Raw genomic sequence first — 19,432 nt, 5'->3', positions numbered from 1 at the left:
GCCAATCACAGACGGCCAGTTGCGTCGCAGTCGCGCGATTGCTTCCAACTGCCCCTGTGCTGCTTCCACTAATGTGCCCTGCCGTTATACCTTCTCGCTTCGTTCATGGCCATGATTTAACCAATTGTTTTCTTGCTAGAATGGTGGTTCATTGGTCTAAGCGGATTTCGCTAAATTCGTCCATTGATGAACCTGTTCGTTGAACATCAGGGGCATGTCGCTGTCCGGTCCTAATTGTTGGTGGGGATGGAAGGAAGCAACAACATATAACACCCTCTCTCGTTGTACTGGTTGCTGATGTGACGCCAGATAATACGATACGACTACTGGAGCATTGGCTGTCGTCAATTTGCTTTTGACCCGTTACAGGATTACTAAGAACCTCCACGAGTGGATGGTATCATAGTCAAACAGCACGACTACAACTTGCAATCAGTGTTCATTATTATTTACATTCTTCGAACAACAATAGCACTAGATCCCCCTCCACCATTGCAGATCGCAGCCACACCGTATTCACCTTCCTTCAATGAGTACAATAACGTAACCAAAATTCTGCAGCCGCTAGATCCTATTGCATGTCCCAAAGAAACAGCACCGCCCTTAACGTTAACTTTTTCTGGATCTAGGCCAAGCAGCTCCTGATTCGCCAATGCCACAGCCGAAAATGCTTCGTTAATTTCAAACTTGGCTATATCCCGCAAGTCGAGACGTGCTCTCATCAGAGCCCGTGGAATAGCAAGTGCCGGAGCAACCGTGAAATCAATCGGGTCTGTAGCCGCATCTGCGTACGACAGGATCACACCAAGCGGTCTGATCAAATCATCATATCTGTCCAGTCTAGACTCCGATGCCAAAACCACCGCCGCCGCACCGTCGTTCAGAGGACTGGCATTGCCAGCCGTTATAGTTCCCTCTGGCTCAAATGCCGGCCTTAAGGTTGATAGCTTTGCAATATTGGCCGACGCAGGCTCTTCGTCTTGTGAAATGACGACTGTTTTACCACGAGATCTGATTTCTATGGGCACGATCTCGTGTCGGAAAAGATTAGCTTCCTGCGCATGGATCGCCCGTCGGTACGATTCAAGTGCATAGCTATCCTGCATTTCTCTAGTCAACTTGAATCTCCGCGCCGTATTCTCTGCGCATGATCCCATACTAAATTCATTAGCGATAGTTCGCATACTTTTGTCCTCAGATTGAACGTACTGCATGTCACCGTACACATCCCAAAGGCCGTCCTTTATGACCGCGTCCGCTACTGTGTGGTGTCCGTATGCCCTGTTCCTCTCCAAATAAAATGGCGCGTTACTCATACTTTCCATGCCACCAGCGACCATCACGTCAGCAATTCCGGTCTGAATATTCTGCGCCGCCAACATGACGGCTTTTAAACCCGACGCGCACACTTTATTAACCGTAGTCGCATCCGTGCTCACGGGGAATCCAGCCCCAAGAGCAACTTGACGAGCGGGTGATTGGCCGGTATTGGCTTGTAGGACATGGCCCATATAGATCTCTGGAACCTGGCAAAGATCTGCCAGACCGGACTTCTCGACCGCGGTCCGGACGGCTGTAGCCCCTAGCTGTGTTGCTGATAAGGATTTCAGCACGCCATTGAACTACACCAGTGTCGGTAAATCAGCTGTGCTAATCTTGAGTCCCGTGTCTTTGTGTTCTGACCTTGCCAACTGGTGTTCGAGCCGCCGAGATGATGTAAACATCGTCGCCTTCGCGACAGCGGGAAGACGACGCGTGGAATTGCCGACGTGATATGCGGAATGATCCTCGTAATGATCGGGTTGTCATTCTAATAGACTCCATTGCTACAAAGGCGTTGATCCAGCAGGTTTGATAATGTCCAGTCTTCGTCTGGGACTCCCTTGACTTCGCTTACAATGGGCCATCACAAGTAGGGTAACAACTTTTGACAGGGTAACTGGAGCAAAGCTCGGCAACCGGAAACAAAATACCCGTCTCGGTTCAAAAACTGAACCACTAGATGGACAGAGTCAATGAATACAATGCGGAAAAAGTCAAAACGTGCCAAATAAGCAATGATGGTTCAGGGCTACGACAGATGACCCTTTGTCAGCATTTGTCATGCTTGTGTTACAGGCTGACGTGAGGATGCAACGAAGACACTATCTATTGTGGTTGAGGAATACATGTTGTAGTAAGCAATAGTAATCAATTGGAATACATGCTGTAGTAAGCAAATAGTAATCAATAGTAGGTTTCTATTATAATAAGAGCCTTCATTGTGCATTTTCCACTAGTATCAGACACCTACGTCAGAGCTAGTCCATTTTCTATAATGACCGAAAACAAAGTCGCCATCGTCATTAGCAGCACGCGCACACCACGGGTGGGCGACAAAGTGGCACAATTTGTCCAGGCCGTCCTCGCCGAGCATGATACGTCCGGTAATCCGACACTGTCTCTCGTCGACGTTGCCGACTACAAACTGCCAGTTTACGACGAGCCCGTCCTTCCTTCCATGGTGCCCGCTAAAGCACAATTCTCGCATGAGCACAGCAAAGCCTGGAGTGCAGCGATGTTAGAATTCAGCGGATATATCTTCGTTACCCCTGAGTACAACTACGGCATCCCGGGCTCGACCAAGAACGCCATCGATTATCTGTACCATGAAGTGCAGGGAAAGCCCGCTTTGATTGTTAGCTACGGCATTTACGGCGGTCTCCTCGCGTCCGATGCTCTCAAACAGACTTTGGAGGGCATGAAGCTCTTACTCTGTTCCACGCGTGTTGCACTGCCTTTCTATGGCGGAGCTGGGCCGGATCTCTTTGCTGCCGCGGGTAACGGCGTCATCGGGGATGACACATTGGCTCTCTGGACTACGGACAAGAAGGAGTCCATTATAAAGGGATTCGAGGAACTAAAGGAGAAACTGCTTGTTACTGTCAGCCAGCCAGAAGTTTCAGGTTCGGTTGCGTGACAGTGAGGCTCGTTGAGAGTGAGAGGCTCTGAGTCTTCGATAACCGTGTGGACAGAGCAGATTGTAGGAACTGTATTTCAAGAATGGAAGCTTGTGGTTGGTAACAATAAACAACTGAACTTCACGGACCTTTGTTACATCACTAAATCTTTGACCGGGCTCAGCAGTTGCGAGTCGTCACAACAAGCATTATACATTACTATTATCACTCTCTCGTAGGGTGGCTGAGGTTTAGGGAGGTATAAACCAACCGCGTGGGGTTGTAGACTAATGAGCAAGGGTCAAGCGTGTGCTGAATTTAAAGCATAAACTGCTCGCAGATAGTCGTTTACAACTTAAATGCGCCAATCTAAGGTTTACACGTTCAGGGTCTGCGGCACGGCTCCACCCCAAACAGGTAAGGCGTATTCAGACAAGCCGCGCGGGTGGAGTGGAGATGGCTGCATCCAGGGCTGCATCCTTCATTTCCCAACCACTCCACCTTCCGTGTCCTTCCCAGTATTTGCCACTTGTCATACCTCTATCAGTGCACGGCTCTTGGTCTGACATTAGCGACATTAACTTGCGAACGACATACAGTACTAGCCGTTTGTTTAGCTGTCAGAATTGGTTTCAGTCGCTCGTTTTTGTTCTCGCGCCTCAGTGGTTTTGTTGTCGGGCCACATCGACCGTGACGCGATCTCAACATCACGCTTGGAGTCTAGCACTTAATTAGCTTGTATTTACCGGGTCTTGGTATTATTGTTGAACCAAACTAAGAGCTTTTTCAGGTTATAGTCTCCGTGTCAACGCAATCTGTCAGACGTCGTCAACCCTCGTCCGTCGTCGGTTCCACCAAGTTTGAGATCGTATCGTTCTTGACTGTCATCGATCACCATGTCTACAATGACAGTCTCAAAACAGCCGGCGGCGACGTTGCCGTCTGCGCCGCAGCTTCCGATCTTGTCCCTTCCGCTTTCGATCAACGCGCCATTGCCGACCAATCCTTACGAGGTCTTCATCCAGACGTACAACAGTCCAACTGCTATGATCAAAGCATATGACACGCACCGTCGCACGCGAAACCGGGAACGTGAAGTAATGCTCAACGCCAGCGGCGAAGTGACGCCGGATCCTATTCTCAAGGGTCTTGTTCTCGACAGTCAGGCTCCGGAATTTGATCCGCGTAATTGCATCACTATATGGTGTCGTCCAACGAAGCAGGTCGTGCAACTAGTGCAGCAGGTCCAGAGTATGCTTCGCAGTGTGGAGCCGGAAGTCTGGCTCATGCCGTCCGACAACTTACACATGACTGCTTTGGAAATTTTGCACTCAGTTGGCGATGACGCTGTCGAGGTCGGATTGCAGCTGCTAAAGCCACATTTGAACACGTTACTGGCTCCGCGACCGGCGCCCGTGCTGGTCAAACCGATTTTGAGTTTCGATCAAAGCGCCCTGGCCCTTAGTTTTTTGCCCGAGGATTCAGTGGTAGGGGACGACGGCAATTGGTACACTTACCATCATTATCGGCTAGATTTGTACAATATTGTGCAAAAGGCAGGCGTCCGTGTAGAGAGTAGGTATCAGGTCCCATCAGCACATGTCACGATCGCTCGATTCGTCAAACCATTGGCGGGCAGCATGCAACAGTGGCTGGCTAAATTAGACGAGATCAATGAGTGGCTAGATGGCGATGGAGGGAAAAATGTTAGATGGGTTGTTGGCGATGAACGCGGCAGCGAGTGCCGCTGTGGGCGAATTTGGTATGGTGGTGGCTGGTCGGAGCATATCGGCTATTCCATTCAGCAGTCTGATGATGAGCCTGAGAAGGTATGGAGGGAGTATTAAATGAGGGGTCTATGGGCATTTGGGTTTGCATTCAAGGTTATTGTTATGTTAGTATCGTATCGGAGTATTGGTCTTTCAGTCGGAAAGCGTCGTATGTCACTAGATATCTTTATTATGACGATCTGGTTACTATTTTCGCATGGTATTTATTGTTTGTCTCTTACTTAATTTATAGGGCTATATTCTTTGATCTTTCATTTTCAATCCTCTTCTCGATGTAGCGGTTCGTTGTCCAGTGTTAAAACCAGTATATTCTGTGAACAGTATGCAAGGATAGCTGTTCGACTTGGACTATTTACTGCTGATACTAGGTGCAGAATTGCTAGAGTTATTGAGAGCCATCGAATAAGGCTTTAATTAGTAAACTATGACATCGGCATCAAGCGAACCGTTAGCCTAACCGCGAGCCTATGCCAAACCCGTGTTAGTTCAAAAAATTTCCCGACACCCCGGTCTCTAGCCATTAAATTTTAAAGCGAGGTAGATTTGCCTGGCTATGTAACTCGTGAATGCTAAATCGGGCGACCGATGATCTACAACACGTGTGCACCAATTGCACTGCCCCTCAGTGCCTAACACGCGAAAGTTTGAACTCAATCGGGGCTGTTCATGCAAGGTTTTCGCTACGCTTAAGGCTATCGCTAAACTTTACTTAGGACGACACTGGACGCATGCACAGGACTAACAGGAATATGTGGCCGACAAATTTCTGCGGAGCTCAGTCTATCACTAAGTAGGCGGAATTTAATAAATTTATTCGTCAGTGTGCACGGTGTGGCGACTGAGTCTCCGAGTGTACGGAGTAAGCTGGTAAGAAATCTTCAGGAATCAGCGAACTCAAGGAAGCGATATCTAAAATAGGATACTGTATGTCAATCAACTGTCGTCTGTATATGCGCCATGTGTGGCTTCGCGATAGGGTGATCTTCATCCAAACACGATGAGGCTGAAGGGGCGTAGTGCGGCTTGGAGCCGAACTGTGATTGACGGTTGAGCAAACGCGGGAGCTGGCCATCTCGGTATGTACTAATGTAGCCAACTCAGGAATGCAAAAAAAAATCGTTTAGTTATGCGATAGCCGATAGGAGCCTCCGAATAGTGAGAACTAGGACGACTTAGTCGAGTACATGATGCGCGTTATACGCATTTTCACCAACGTCAGATTGTCTGCCATAACTTGACCGAGATATCATAAACTTGGAAGTCCACAGTGCCTCGAATAGGACAGCTGAGTGTTCGTGTTCGTGCATTATCATTTTAGTCCACAGATGTTGTGTCAATGGTCACGTAGACCTCGATATTTCCGCGAATATGGCGATGGCTGTCATACCTACAAGAGCTATCATAGATATGGGACATGCACCCAATCTAACAAAATCCTATTATCAATCTGTGTCAACGCATAATTACCATGTTCATGGAGAACCTGTCTGACTACGAATGCTATTTCGTTGTCGACGCCAACGGCTGGGCGTTAGATCACTAGGAGACAGAGTAAGCAGTCGTGTAAAAATGCGTTCATCATTGTCACAAATGTGCGGTGTAGACTTACTCAGCCATAGCTAACGCTGCTCGACTGCTTCCGAACACGGAAGTGGCAGATCGTAAGTCATCATCATCGCAACATGCTGAAGTCAATACCTCTGACAAGATACTTTCATCACGGCTGTTGCGGATAGGATATCCGCCAAATTTTGCCATATCCGCATCCGCCACATCCGCCCTCGCAACGGTGGCGGATATGTATCCGTATCTTCATCCGCCGGTTGAAACTATGGCGGATCGTCATCCGTCAGATATCTGGCGGATTTGTATCCGTATTTGCATCCGCCAATCGAAAGTATGGCGGATACGTATCCGCGACGGATATCCTATCCGCCAAATCCGCCAATCCGCCAATCCGCTTACAGCCCTGACTTTCATAATTCGGTTGACACCACAGAAACTATTGGAGTATCTCGGATATATGGCAGGCAAGCGATGACGGTATGACGTGTTGGCGGGCGAAGTGCGGCTGGCACCGCCTCCCCGCCGCACAACTTGTGACGTATTGCGCGGACTTCGAGTACGAAGCTACTTCGCCGGCTTCGCCTTCTTCGACCAGCCATCAGAGATCAATGGACGCTATATTTGGAACCACAGTCTGAGCGGCTTGAACTGTGGTCACTTCTGCCGTGTGTTGATACGTTGATATCTAGCCTAGTCGATGTACCTTTTGGTTGATCATCAGCCGCGCCTGAGGCCCTAACCCACACAGCATTGAAAGCTTAAACTTGTGATTTGCTCTGTCACTCCGTTATTCTCGGCGCCGATGGTTAGCATTGAGAAACTACCAGTTGTGCCAATTGAAGTGGAATGACTAAATAATCCTATTGTATACAATTCTATCACTTTACGTTCTTAGTAGTGTTCTGTGTGTACGGCGTTTATTTGAGGATGTCACCTATTTCTGGAGTCAATAAAGCGAGGGGTCAGGGACAGGGCCACACTCTTCTTGGCTACCCGGCGGAGCTACAACCGGGCCGTACCAGCCATCGCGACAGCAGGCGGCCATGCTGCCGAATATTGTGCCTGGATCACAGCCTGCGTACCAGACAACTATTCCGTACAATGGAAGCCTGAGCTCGAACGATGCTGAGAATACAAATACCGGCAGGGTTCCGCTTATCGGTATCCGACCGACAACTTAATCTGGCCGCCGCTCCACAGTAATACTCGTCAACGGTATACAGCGCGCTTTCAATCTGCTGATATGTTTCCCTTGTATGACGACTATCTATACAGTACTCATATCATGACCGACTTAACTGGCGCTCCGTTGGCTGACTCACTGGCTGACTCTGTCGACGACGCCTATCCCATTATTATTGGGCACTACCCAAGCCTAACTTCAGACGTCACAATGATAGCCGGCGGACCTTCATCTATATTTCTCTCTCCAATACAACCACACAGCACACATCTACGACCGCATTCATATTCCGAACCGTGTTATCTTTCCCGACGCGGACTGGGCATCGTTGGCGCTGAAAGCGACTATTCCGATGAAGAATCTGGTCAGAAAACGTACATGACCTACTCGGACTACGAACAAGACCTTTCCGTTCATCTCGAACCGCCAACAACAACGAGTCAGCTGCGACGTTCACATTCAATGTACATTGCTCTCGCTGGCCAACGAATGTACTCTCCGGCCACAGTTTCGCCAACTCTTTCCCACATGTCGTTTGACGGCCAAGAAAGCGCCGTGCCGCTCTCCGCGGACTCGCCGTCATTCAACCTGGCAGACTCAGAACAGGCGGTTCCACTTGGTTGGGATATGAGTGTGCCTCCCGGGCAGATGCTTGTTCAGCCAGCCGAGCCATCTATGATTCCTCAACACCAAGCGTCTCCACATGTGCAGTCAGGAATGATAGAGTATTCGCTCATAAATGGCCCCGAGTCTCCAATAATGCATATGGTGTTTGGAGAGCAGCAGCCAGCGTCTTTACCAGAGGCGCAGTCATCAATGATGGCAACTGATCCCAGTTCGCATCCAGTGATGATCATCTCTTCTCCTCCGTATTCCCCGCAGCAGTACTCTTCACTTCTACCACCACCACATTCCACGTCGATCCACGTTGATAGAGCCCTGCAACGAGCTACACCGCCACAGGAGAATCAAGATGTAGACCGCAACGGTCGCAGGAGACGAGTATACACCAAGACCCAGTTCACATGCAGCCACTGTCCGCGAAAGTTCAGCATTACAGATATAGAAATCTACTGTCGTCACGTTGTGGAGAACAATATCCAGCGAGAGTTCAAGTGTCCCGAACGCACATGTCCCTGGCACACTATCGGTTTCCAGCGCAAGCTCGAAAAGGACAGGCACTATACTCGAAAGCATGGTGTGCCTCAGTATGAATGCAGATTCTGGGCCGGACCGGGCAAAGAAATGTTCGAAGGCGCGGGTGTCTGCACAACGCGCTGGCACGCAGACGCAGGGAATAGGACGAGACATGAACGAAGTATTCATGGATACTACGTCGCCACCCAACGTGGTCGGGCATCGTCTTTGGATGAGGTTGAGATGGTGAAGGTAGACAAGAACATGAAGAGGTAGTTTGTATTTAAGGTGTTATATCGGTTGGTTTATAGGTAGCATTGCTAGACTCGGCGTTCTTGATTTGTCTTGACAATATGATACAAATATCTATGTGTTTGCAAACAATTGTATGTCCGAAAGTCGCACTGAATCTCTGAGAGTAAGCCTCAATGCCATTTTTATTTTGGCATGCAAAACATCGTCATCTGTCGTCCAAACCGTAATGTTTATCTCAGAGATCGATCAGATCGGCAATCAGTCTGAAAAGCAACGAAACCATCAAAAAGGTACCGACTCTCACCAGCGCCGCACTTGGTGTACGGTGGCGGTGTGAACCGTGAGCAGCGGCTGTGCAGCACAGGGGCGGTGCACGTGGCCGTGCACATGGCTAGGATGCTAACCTTAAACGTGATAGAGCCTCTGTTGACAACTTCTCCACAACCGTTCCTGGGAAGTTATTTGTTCTCCAACGCAGATGTTCTAGCCGTAACATGACCAATGTTACTTACAAGGCAATTAATAATATGAGTCCACAAATAGGGTTTGCAGACGCTGGATGAGCCTTCGGTTGGCTTATGATGGTACCGACGTACGTACGTTCCCTTCCCTAGCTGAGCAATATCTCGATGTATTACGGCGCTATAAATGAGACGCTTACGTTGGGATAAATTTCAAATAATATTTCCTATTTCAGAGGAGCCGATCAGTGGACAGTGAGAGACCAATAGATGGCGCATTCGTTGTGCGTACGCAAATGCTATATACAATGAAATGTGGAGACTAAATAAGCACAATGAGCTGAACGGCAGCAAAGGCGGTGGCCGATTATGTCTACCCACTGATTCATTTCGTACACAGTCCCGCCTTCTAGCACGCTAGGTTCGATCCCGAATTCGAGTTCAACACTCTGTGCAATTGCACACAGTCGTAAGCTTCTTCAGCTATCCGTCTAATTGCTGCGTGGGTTGTGTCCTAGATTCGTTTTTGTCTCCGCAGCCTGCAGCCGGTCAACTCTCCTGTTCGAACAATCCACCGGTCCGCATATTCACATCTGGCCGGCCAACGTTTAAGTCATTCTCGACAATCTGATTCATGCCGTTCTTCAGCAAACTCAAGAAACAAAAGGATCCGGCGGCCACTCACCGGCCCGTTCCCCCTCCAAATCTCCAGCCGCGGCGAAGCACTCTGCTGAGTACTAACAGTGTCCCGTCAATCAATTCTGCATCTTCAACTGGGATTACGCCAAACAATGGATACTTAAACAACTATAACCACTCGAAGCAACCGGAGGCTCACTTTCCAGGTCGACCTCAGCCCGTAGAGGTTCCCGGAAATAGTGTTGTCAAGCCTTCGCTCATTGTGGGAATCGACTTTGGCACTACAAATAGTGGTGTTGCATGTATGTATTTTTGGCGCATTAATATTATCGTGCAGTGACTTGGCAGTATGCTAACTCGAGCCAGATTCGTGGGTTACCGGCGCCGATGCAAAGGAGGTTGTTCTTTCCGAGTGGGCTGGTCTTGGAAACATGTCGTTGTTCAAAATTCCGACGGTTTTATACTATGACAGTTCCGGTGGAATTGTTGGCTGGGGAGCCAATACAGAGAAGGCGTTGTCGCCTGCGGGATTTCCTATTCCGGGAACTATCAAGGTTCATACACTTTCCCATAGTTTGTCCTTTGTGTCTGATATACTGACCTGGCATTGGGTGGCAGATCGAATATTTCAAACTTTTGCTTCAACGGAACTACAATCGCTATAACGACCTGATACGCAATCTGCCCCTTCCTCCCGGTAAGACCGCGATAGATGTGGCAGCAGATTACTTATCGCTTATGCGAATGACTATGCGTTCGGAGTTGCAGAAAGCGCTGGGGGACATATTTCTAAAAGAAGAGCAGAACATAAAATACTTCTTGACGGTGCCAGCGATTTGGGACGAAGCCGGCAAAGCTGCAACACGCCAGGCCGCAGTTCAGGCTGGATTTGTTGACAACGCTTTTGATCCGCGACTATCTCTTATTACCGAGCCCGAAGCAGCTGCGATTTATTGTGCAAAGCGTGGAGTTCTTGAATTGAAGACGAACGATTCATTCTTGATTGTGGACTGCGGTGGCGGTACGGTTGACCTAATCGCATATGAAGTGGAAGACGAGAATCCTTTTACAGTTCACGAGTGCACGTCTGGCACTGGTGGTGCATGTGGCTCTACAACAATCGACGCAAATTTCATGAAACTGGTGAGAGCAAGAGTACAAGTAATGAACGAGCTCGGACTCTTGACCGCAGCAAAGGAAGAAAAAATCATGCGTCGCTGTCGGGAGGATTTCAGCAAGCGCATAAAGCCAAGTTTTAAGAACGACCGCGGCCCAGAGATAGCTGTAGAAATTGGGCTAGACATTAATTGTCCTCAAGCTCAAATTGTGGAAGGCTATATGATATTTCAACCGTCACATATTTTGGCGGCCTTTGAGCCCAGTGTGAAAGCCGTTGTGGCACTAGTACGAGAGCAAATCGCGGCCGTTGAAGCTCAGCACAAGCGGTTACAGGCTATTTTGGTGGTTGGCGGTTATGGTGCATCGACGTATCTCTTCGAGACTCTCAAGAACCAAGTGCCGCCCGCGTATAGCAGAAGGATTCTCCGTCCTATGGATTCGGTCTCCGCCATTGTCAGGGGCGCTGTCGTCACCGGCATCTACGAGAGAGTACTGACTTCCCGTGTTTGCCGAAAGCACTATCTGATGATGACGTTGCAGCAATTCCAGCCTGGTGTACATCCTGAGGCATATAGAATAAAGGCTCCGGACGGTGGCTATCGCTGCAAGAACACTCGGAAGATTTTCCTTGAGAAGGGCCAGCGTTTGAAGATTGGCGAACAAGCCAAGGTTGAATTTTTCAGACAAGTGCTAGCCGACGCTCCGCGAATTTTTGAGGATACACTGTACACATGCGACGAAGATCGGTGCCCCGACTACATTACAGACCCAGCAATTAAGGTTTTTGCCATCTTGACGACAGATCTTTCACATTTGCCTGTCACCGAGTTCGAGAGTTGCACAGGACCAAATGGCGAGCAGTTTTATAGGATCCATTTCGACGTTGCATTGACGCTGGACGGAGGCAATGAAATGCGAGCTGAATGGCTGTTTAAAGGCAAAGTCATGGGTCACGTGCGGACCAGGTTTAGTTAAGTCGGTACGATTGTGACCTTTTGCATTTAATCCGGATCCACGGTTCCAGTTGTCGCTGTACTTGCGTGTTTGCATTCTATTAATTAAGGAGTGGTGTTTTGTTTCGGCTTTTTTGGTTAGTATTACGGGCTTTAAATTTTGCATGTATTGGTTATACTGTCGCTCTTACTTGACAGCGTAATGGTGCGCAATACAATAAAAAGCTTGACGAGATCGTCAAATTGCACAAGTATTGGCTACTGGTTACATATATTCCGATATTCCAATGTTTCCTGCCGTTCTCTATCGCTTTGCCAGTCACGGTATGACGACAACCTCCCGACCGGACTGCTTAATAATCTGCACCATCGCCACCACTCATTTGGATTCCTTTCTGCCTAAAAATACTTCGTCAGTTATTTCCACTAATATTGTAGCGTATTGGGTATATTTATGGCAATGTAGACGTAAATCCATTTGTTTAATTGAAATTGGATGGTTAGGCATTAGTTATATTAGAAAGTTATCTGATGATGTCGTCATCGCCATCGTCTGGGAGCCGGCGCACGCAGCGAAACGCAAAAATTCCCCACGACTTTATTTTGTCAGCAAACATCCTTAGTATTCGTCTGCACACTTTTGGAAATACGCCGGACGTACTGACGAAGCTACAGCTGGTCGCAATATAAACAGTATACGAACGTTATAGTGCCAACTTCGCGAACTCGACATAGACATGACCGTAGTGGAAATCACGAGCGAGTCTCATTTCAATGAGCTCACTACTTCGCTACCGGCTACCACTCCAATCACCCTCTCATTTCATACATCATGGTATGCTTTTTAGTTATGACATGGCGGGGGGTATTGCAAGCTGACGTGTTACTAACTAGGGCTGCTCCTTGTGCACAGATGAACGCCGTGTTCAATTATCTCTCCACTCAGTACACTGATATCGCGTTCTTGTCCGTTGACGCCGAAGCCCACCCCGAAGTGTCAGAGACCTTCGACGTATCCGCTGTTCCCTTTTTTGTTTTCATCAAAAGCGGAAAAGTTGTTCGAGAACTATCGGGCGCAGACCCCAAAGAACTGTCAGCAGCGATTCAGGAGTTATCGGGTCAGAAGCCCGCCGGAGAGCCCGCGCCGACTGTCGAGAACGGTACGGACAAGGATGCTACTGCGGAAGAGGACCTAAATGCTAGATTGGCCAAGCTTGTTAATGCTGCGCCTGTTATGTTGTTTATGAAGGGAACTCCTGCCGCGCCACAGTGCGGATTCAGCAGGCAGCTGGTCGGCATCCTTCGCGAGAACCAAGTTCGGTGAGTAGATCTTGAATTTCAGCATCTAGCTGTTTCAAGAATTAAAAGGTAATCCTAACAAGTATTCGCAGGTTTGGCTTCTTCGACATTCTCAAGGACGACGCCGTTCGCAATGGTCTCAAGACGTTCAGCGACTGGCCGACTTTCCCGCAACTATACGTCAACGGTGAGCTTCAAGGCGGTCTCGACATTGTCAAGGAAATTCTGGTCGATGATCCAAACTACTTTAAGAACCTGTAAACAGCTTAGGCGGGAAATGAACAAATGCTCGGGTTCGTCTGCATTGTTTGATAAGCGATAATTTTATGTATTTGAAATAATCTGGCGCGCGCTTTTCTGTTTTGTTGCTGTTTTCATTTTTTAAATTGTATTATTATGTTGTATCGGAAGCAGTTTGGAGCGCCACGTCCTCTTAGAATGCTATGAATAGTTAACGTCGACGTAGTCTTCATTTTGAAATGATCGTATTGTGCGGTGAGTCGTCTGCGCACAACTCGGATTCGTGTAGTACTTCTAGTCAAATGGCAATTGGAATGGTAAATTTTCAATCGATAAACTTATATGCATACGAAGCAACTCCGAAATCCTAGCCCAAATATTATGCCAAACGTACACGATTTCCAATACAGTCGCGCAATACTATTGCTTACAGCTAATCAGAAAACTCGTCTTCGATTTCGTCGTCCGAAATTATTAAACTCGAAATACTGTCATTAAGCAATGCATCGTTTATTTGGCTAAACTGGTCGTGTTTGCTCTTGCTCGGTGTTTCGAAATCATCGTCATCGATATCGAAACTCAAACCGTTGTACTGGCCGCCTATTCTGCGCGGCCGATCATCTTTCCGGATTAACGCCTCCCAGAACGCTGTGCATTGCATATACATAACCGCTGTCTCCGACATGCTCATCGCACCCCCACCCACGTCGTCGTTGAATCCAAGTTTAGTGATCGCGCAATACCGAGCTACGTCGGTGAGGACATCATTCTGTCGCCTAAACAGCTGGTAGGCAAGCGGCTTGCACAGGGCATATCCATTAAAACCGCTGCTGGACATGAATGTTGAGTTTGACTTACGGCCTTGCCTCTTTCCTGAAGTAAAATCCTTAATTGAAACGTTATGACGGGTAACCGGTCTTCGCAAACCGCACATCAATCCGCGGATAGCAACATGTGCACCCGTTGTCCCACTGTCCAGCATCATTCCTTCTCCAATACCTTCGGATGCAAATTGACGACCATATATGCGAGGGAATGCTTGCGACGAAAGCAGCACCTCCGAATCCGACAATGCTTCAGAACAAGCGACCAGTTCCTCCGTATCTGCGCACGATCCTGGATAGTTCTCAAACAATGTCGCAACAAGAGGACTTATCGGGATCGCTTGCAATACTGCATCTTCGACTGGTATCTCGCCTACTCTCTCAGGTTTGTTGTAGAGCACTTTCCCGAGAGCTTGAAAATGTGCCAGGTATGTCTCCCGTCCTGTCGGCAAGAATACACCACCTGTAGTTGCCCACCATTGCAGCGCGTTGATGGCGGACCGAACATCACCTAACTCGGCCAATTCTGCGATAATTCTATTTGCGTCTGCAGATTTGATAGTCGCCTTGGAAGCTGGATTTTTCTTGACTGACAGTAGTCCTTCCTTGGCAGCAATGTCGCGAAGAACGCGACTCAAGAGTGTCTTGTTGACGGCGTTGAACTGTATCCGTGCCATCCTTGGATGTGCCATGATATCACGACCGAGTATATGCTCTGCGGAAAATGACGACGCAGACCCAGCATTCAAATCATCCCTAACCTCAACTTCAGATACCACAAATACTATCGGCGGCGAAGATCGCATGTCGGAACATAGATATGCCTCTATAGAATCAAGGAAATATTTGCGAGCTGAGTGGGAAGTTGTGAGGATGTTGGGAATATCTTCGAGTAGGACAATGCGCTTGCGTCGAGTTTCAAGAGCAGATGATCTGAGATCAAAAACTTCTTCATGTTGATGGTCGCTATGTGTTGTAGATGTAGTGGAGCCAAACTGCTGTGCCTTGCTCAAGAAATCGGAGAACATGCTTGAGAATGTCACAGATCCTTCGCCAGGCTCGGATATTGCGGGCGTTGAAGGATTTGTCCATTCTGTTATGTCAAAATTCATTTCACGTGAAAGAACATTCAATGCTGCTGTTTTGGATGTACCCGTCGGACCGGCTAAAACCAGTGCCCGCTAAATAAAACATGAGTTTCGTTACCTTAAGAATGCATTTAGACCTACCTGCTTCAATCGCCCCGCAAATACGCCAGTCAGCCACTCTCGTACGTCCTCGTATTTGCGCTTATGCAATGCTAACGACGCGTAGTCGGTCGGCGCGTATTTCTCGACCCATAACTCCTCTATGGTCCGCTGTGCTGGATGGGATGTACCATGCGGAATCATAGGCATAACAGTCGAGAGCCCTAACTGTTCAGACGAAGAGAACGAGTTGAGAGTACCATGAATCACAGATTGCGATCTTGAAACAGGTTTAAATATCGGGGCCCGTTGACTTGCGACATGAACGGAGCTGAGTTCTTTGCTGCTAGTGCTGTTGAGTCGAGATGCTGGACGTGAGACTAATTCTGTTAACTCAGACCCGTCGTCGTCTTCGATTGGGTCATAGTCGGATAGCTCCTCATCAATTGACGTAGCGTAAGTACTGGCAGCGTCTTTCTTAATCCGCTCGGTGGAAAGCAAGGTTGACTCGGGTAATGGCACCAATTTCTTAACTGATTGCGCAGATTTCGATCTCGTAACTTGTGGCAGTGAGGTAACTGAATTCGTACTTGTAGATTTTGGGAATGTCAGGGTTGTCTGCCGCGTTTTGGAGGATGAAGGACTTGTAAGCACGGCATGCGCTGACGCTGTCTTTCGCGCAACACGAGGTTTCGCATTCTCTGATATTTGTGACGTCAACAGATTCGACGCTTGTGAAGCCACGTCTCTTTCATTGCTGTCGATTACTATAACTGTCTGGTTGTCGTCCTCTTCGTCCTCTTCGTCGAGAAACGCCAATTCAAAATCATCATTCCCGCGAGTTGACTGGGTTGCGCGCTTGGAAGCTGCTCGAGATCGTGTCTTTCGTGGTTCAGTAATTGACACTGGAGATGACGACCGCCGTTTCCTCTTGCGCGAGGGAGGCATTTCCGTGAATTGCAAAGACTGGCGGTTGGTTACCGCGAGTGGTGCGCCAGGATTTGTTATTTGTTTGTCTCCGGATGACGTCTCTCGTTCAGGGGCCACTGCGCGTGTAACCACCTCCAGACAAGTTAGTCCCAATCGAATACCAATTCAATCAATCTCCACAACTCATTACCGTTGGTGATCCACATATCCAGATGCTTGTAAGGGCCAAATTCTATGTTTCTTTGTATTGAGATTTTCTAATGAGCTCGAAGTTCAAACCTTGGCTCGATGTTCCTCCACCTCGACATGAACTTCACGACGATTCTTCTTCAGACGAGGACCAGCATTTTGAATCAGAAGAAGAGGGCGACGAATTCATGCCACAAAAAAATCCTCGACGAGATAACGAGTCAAGTATCCAGATCAACGTGTTAATAAGCGATTCAGTCACGCAACTAGTCATTGCGTCCCCATCATTGGAAGCGACTCTGTTGGGTCTTGGCGACTCAAGCCAATGTGGGTCGATCTCTGTGTCGGCGTCCTCATTCAATCATACATTTGCTATTATGTATTTGGCGAGACATAACTTTCACTGGATAAGGCTTCCTCAGATTCCTCCCAACTTGTGCTATCCACTGGCGCAAGGTCTTTTGGAAGACTTACGACCCGAGATAACTGTCGCACTTGTTCCTTTGTTCGTTGATCCAGACACGCCTGTCCGAGTCCTGTCTACATCAGAGTCAAAACCGGATATATCAGATGAATTAGTATTAAAGCCGCCTCATTTCATAACTGGGATTTTCGCTGCGATAATGTCATATGTGGGCTACTTTACTATTTAAACAATGCTCAGTACGGTACTAACCGTTTTTACCAGGCGGAAATAATCCATTCAAAGGCTGTCGCATTGTTAACGAATGCAGAGGGGGTCCCAGATCATGAGTTCGTTGAAGAAGATGCGTCAGAGTATTTAGTTCAACTCCTTCCGAAGTTCATACAGAGCAGTGAAAGCTGGACGATTGATCTACCAGCACTACGTCGTTTCCATGTTCGCTCAACGTCCATGTATGTATAAAATATTTACTAATGTATGTACAAGCAATGAAACTTTTTATATTTAATTGAATCACTAAGAACCTACACTCCCGTATGTGAAATCGATCAATGAAGCATCTATGTTACAGAAAGTCAAACCCAAAATTTTAACTAAATTACTGCCCCTACTCTTCCATCAAATCCGGTACCGCTTCAAGAGCAGCCTTCATGGCGTCTGAATTCTTCGTTGGCGGCGCACCTGTCTCGTAAAACTTCAATCTCTCCTCAACCTGCTTCTTCAGCACTTCGCCAAACTTAGTAGTCGGCGCATCAGTGAAACTGTCAATTCTGCTAGCGATAGAGCACTTGTTGGCCAAAAATCGGGATATTCGGCCCTTGTTCTTTTGGGCGGCTTTGCCGATATATGACGAGTGGTAAATCAAACCATACTTGGGGGTATTGCCCTTTGTCTTCAATGCTCTGAACAGAGCTTTCTCAGCGCCCAAAATCTGAACAGTAGACGCAGGATATTTAGACAGGTTGGTCAGGCTACCGGCATGCGAAATTAGTCTCGCACCCACAACTTCGCCAATCAATTCAGACAGATTCGGGGCGACCGTGTTCATCTTCTCAACGAGGTATCCGTAGAGCTGCTTGCGATAATCAGCGAGACTCACGGCCTTTTGAGCGAAGGTGACAACGTTGCTCATGTCTTGTTCCGAAATATCTTGACCCATGCTCACGCGAGCGGCGTCGATAATGCTCTGCGCAATCCCGGCATCGTCGTTAACCAGAGCAGCAAGATCATGTAGCGAGCTTTCATTGAGGGAGATCTTGTCTTTGATGAACAGGATCAACTTGGAATATGTGTAATTGTCACTAACAATCTTGAAAAGCTCCGGGAAGTGCCAAGAATACCATTCTCTACTTCGAGTCAGCTGCAGCCAAATAAAACATACAATTTCCTAATCTGACGTACCTAACTCTCATGGAAAACGTATTGATATCTTTGTCCAGCTGATCTAAAAGCGCAATTGCCTGAATGATATGGTTATCATTCTTCTGCACATTAAACTGCACCTTGGATCTCGAGTATGCGTGACCTAAACCAAGTTGGGCTCGCTCGATATCGCCCTCCTGAAGCTGCTTCAGAAGCTTTGTTCCGTGAAGCCTGATTCCGCGCAGAAGGTCCTGAACAACTTCTGATGTATCACATTCGATTCCCTTCACAGAGTCCTTGATTCCGCTCGCCAATTTCAGATCCGACACGCCGAGGACAATCTGTAAAGGTATATGTTTTAGCTTTATGGCATTCGCCTACTCAGACAGAAATACTGGCTGTACCTTCTTTTTCTTCGATCGCTTAGGTAGATTTAGCTCTAGAAGATTCTTGAGGTGCTCATTAACGGTTCCTGAATCGTCGTCAGCAGCCATCGAGTCGAATCTGACATACTAATTTACCTTCAGCAACGTCGTTGGCATTCTCCAGTGCATGTGCAGCACCCCTACGCAAAAGTTAGCACCAGAAATACAAGCCACTCTTAGGACAAGATCGCTTACTTGAAAGGGGCAAAACTGACAAGTTTGACAAACTTGCCAAACCTCGCAAGATCAGTCGCAGCTTCCTGGACTTCCTTCAACCTCGAGCCTATTGTCTCGGGCTGAAGTGTGACCTCGAAAAGAGCATAGCCAGTTGGCTCTTCAAACAACAAGTATTGAACGCCGCTGGACATCGTACTCAGTGGTTAATGAGAAATCCTTAGCGAGTTTGCAAAGAAGGCTTTGCTAAAGAAATGTCGCCAATTCCTAGAATTTGGAAAGAAAATTTCCCACCGGTCGACGCCGATGAGGACGCGCGATAACTTCTTGGGGTGA

At 47.9% G+C, this 19,432-nt stretch overlaps 9 protein-coding genes across 9 annotated transcripts; 6 read left to right on the top strand and 3 right to left on the bottom strand.

The window, feature by feature from the left end:
* Positions 1–326: 326 nt before the first annotated feature.
* POJ06DRAFT_40399 (Thiolase, N-terminal domain-containing protein) lies at positions 327–1,904 on the bottom strand. Its single transcript, XM_056190984.1, has 3 exons — positions 1,684–1,904; positions 1,210–1,622; positions 327–1,158 (listed from the first exon to the last, which is right to left on the bottom strand). The coding sequence occupies exons 1-3, from the start codon at positions 1,822–1,824 to the stop codon at positions 450–452; spliced, it is 1,263 nt and encodes a 420-aa protein (XP_056040602.1). The 5' UTR covers positions 1,825–1,904; the 3' UTR covers positions 327–449.
* A 413-nt stretch (positions 1,905–2,317) lies between these two features.
* POJ06DRAFT_297551 (flavoprotein-like protein) lies at positions 2,318–3,199 on the top strand (the record flags this gene model as incomplete). Its single annotated transcript, XM_056190605.1, has 1 exon — positions 2,318–3,199. The coding sequence occupies one exon, from the start codon at positions 2,318–2,320 to the stop codon at positions 2,957–2,959; it is 642 nt and encodes a 213-aa protein (XP_056040601.1). The 3' UTR covers positions 2,960–3,199.
* Positions 3,200–3,418: 219 nt separating this feature from the next.
* On the top strand, positions 3,419–4,976 carry POJ06DRAFT_228519 (RNA ligase/cyclic nucleotide phosphodiesterase). Its single transcript, XM_056185761.1, has 2 exons — positions 3,419–3,677; positions 3,730–4,976. Exon 2 carries the CDS (start codon positions 3,836–3,838, stop codon positions 4,784–4,786), a length of 951 nt encoding a protein of 316 aa, XP_056040600.1. The 5' UTR covers positions 3,419–3,677; positions 3,730–3,835; the 3' UTR covers positions 4,787–4,976.
* A 3,219-nt stretch (positions 4,977–8,195) lies between these two features.
* On the top strand, positions 8,196–8,992 carry POJ06DRAFT_228518 (uncharacterized protein; the record flags this gene model as incomplete). The annotated part of the gene is made up of 1 exon (XM_056185760.1): positions 8,196–8,992. One exon carries the CDS (start codon positions 8,196–8,198, stop codon positions 8,889–8,891), a length of 696 nt encoding a protein of 231 aa, XP_056040599.1. The 3' UTR covers positions 8,892–8,992.
* Positions 8,993–9,759: 767 nt separating this feature from the next.
* POJ06DRAFT_215834 (uncharacterized protein) lies at positions 9,760–12,277 on the top strand. Its single transcript, XM_056185525.1, has 3 exons — positions 9,760–10,272; positions 10,337–10,524; positions 10,589–12,277. Exons 1-3 carry the CDS (start codon positions 9,966–9,968, stop codon positions 12,062–12,064), a joined length of 1,971 nt encoding a protein of 656 aa, XP_056040598.1. The 5' UTR covers positions 9,760–9,965; the 3' UTR covers positions 12,065–12,277.
* Positions 12,278–12,779: 502 nt separating this feature from the next.
* On the top strand, positions 12,780–13,602 carry POJ06DRAFT_202762 (thioredoxin-like protein; the record flags this gene model as incomplete). Its single annotated transcript, XM_056185294.1, has 3 exons — positions 12,780–12,877; positions 12,937–13,362; positions 13,434–13,602. The coding sequence occupies 3 exons, from the start codon at positions 12,780–12,782 to the stop codon at positions 13,600–13,602; spliced, it is 693 nt and encodes a 230-aa protein (XP_056040597.1).
* A 412-nt stretch (positions 13,603–14,014) lies between these two features.
* POJ06DRAFT_241153 (Rad17 cell cycle checkpoint protein-domain-containing protein) lies at positions 14,015–16,540 on the bottom strand (the record flags this gene model as incomplete). The annotated part of the gene is made up of 2 exons (XM_056186119.1): positions 14,015–15,586; positions 15,635–16,540. 2 exons carry the CDS (start codon positions 16,538–16,540, stop codon positions 14,015–14,017), a joined length of 2,478 nt encoding a protein of 825 aa, XP_056040596.1.
* A 110-nt stretch (positions 16,541–16,650) lies between these two features.
* On the top strand, positions 16,651–17,648 carry POJ06DRAFT_262639 (uncharacterized protein). Its single transcript, XM_056188781.1, has 2 exons — positions 16,651–17,343; positions 17,400–17,648. Exons 1-2 carry the CDS (start codon positions 16,783–16,785, stop codon positions 17,595–17,597), a joined length of 759 nt encoding a protein of 252 aa, XP_056040595.1. The 5' UTR covers positions 16,651–16,782; the 3' UTR covers positions 17,598–17,648.
* POJ06DRAFT_262634 (uncharacterized protein) lies at positions 17,649–19,361 on the bottom strand. Its single transcript, XM_056188780.1, has 5 exons — positions 19,118–19,361; positions 19,019–19,062; positions 18,902–18,969; positions 18,537–18,838; positions 17,649–18,481 (listed from the first exon to the last, which is right to left on the bottom strand). The coding sequence occupies exons 1-5, from the start codon at positions 19,288–19,290 to the stop codon at positions 17,743–17,745; spliced, it is 1,326 nt and encodes a 441-aa protein (XP_056040594.1). The 5' UTR covers positions 19,291–19,361; the 3' UTR covers positions 17,649–17,742.
* Between the last annotated feature and the right edge of the window lie 71 nt (positions 19,362–19,432).

This window comes from Lipomyces tetrasporus (assembly GCF_029532465.1).
Source record: "Lipomyces tetrasporus strain NRRL Y-64009 chromosome Unknown POJ06scaffold_12, whole genome shotgun sequence".
NCBI classification, from domain to species: domain Eukaryota; kingdom Fungi; phylum Ascomycota; class Lipomycetes; order Lipomycetales; family Lipomycetaceae; genus Lipomyces; species Lipomyces tetrasporus.
The sequence above is the reverse complement of the archived record's forward strand: the minus strand, read 5'-3'. Positions and strand labels throughout refer to the sequence as shown.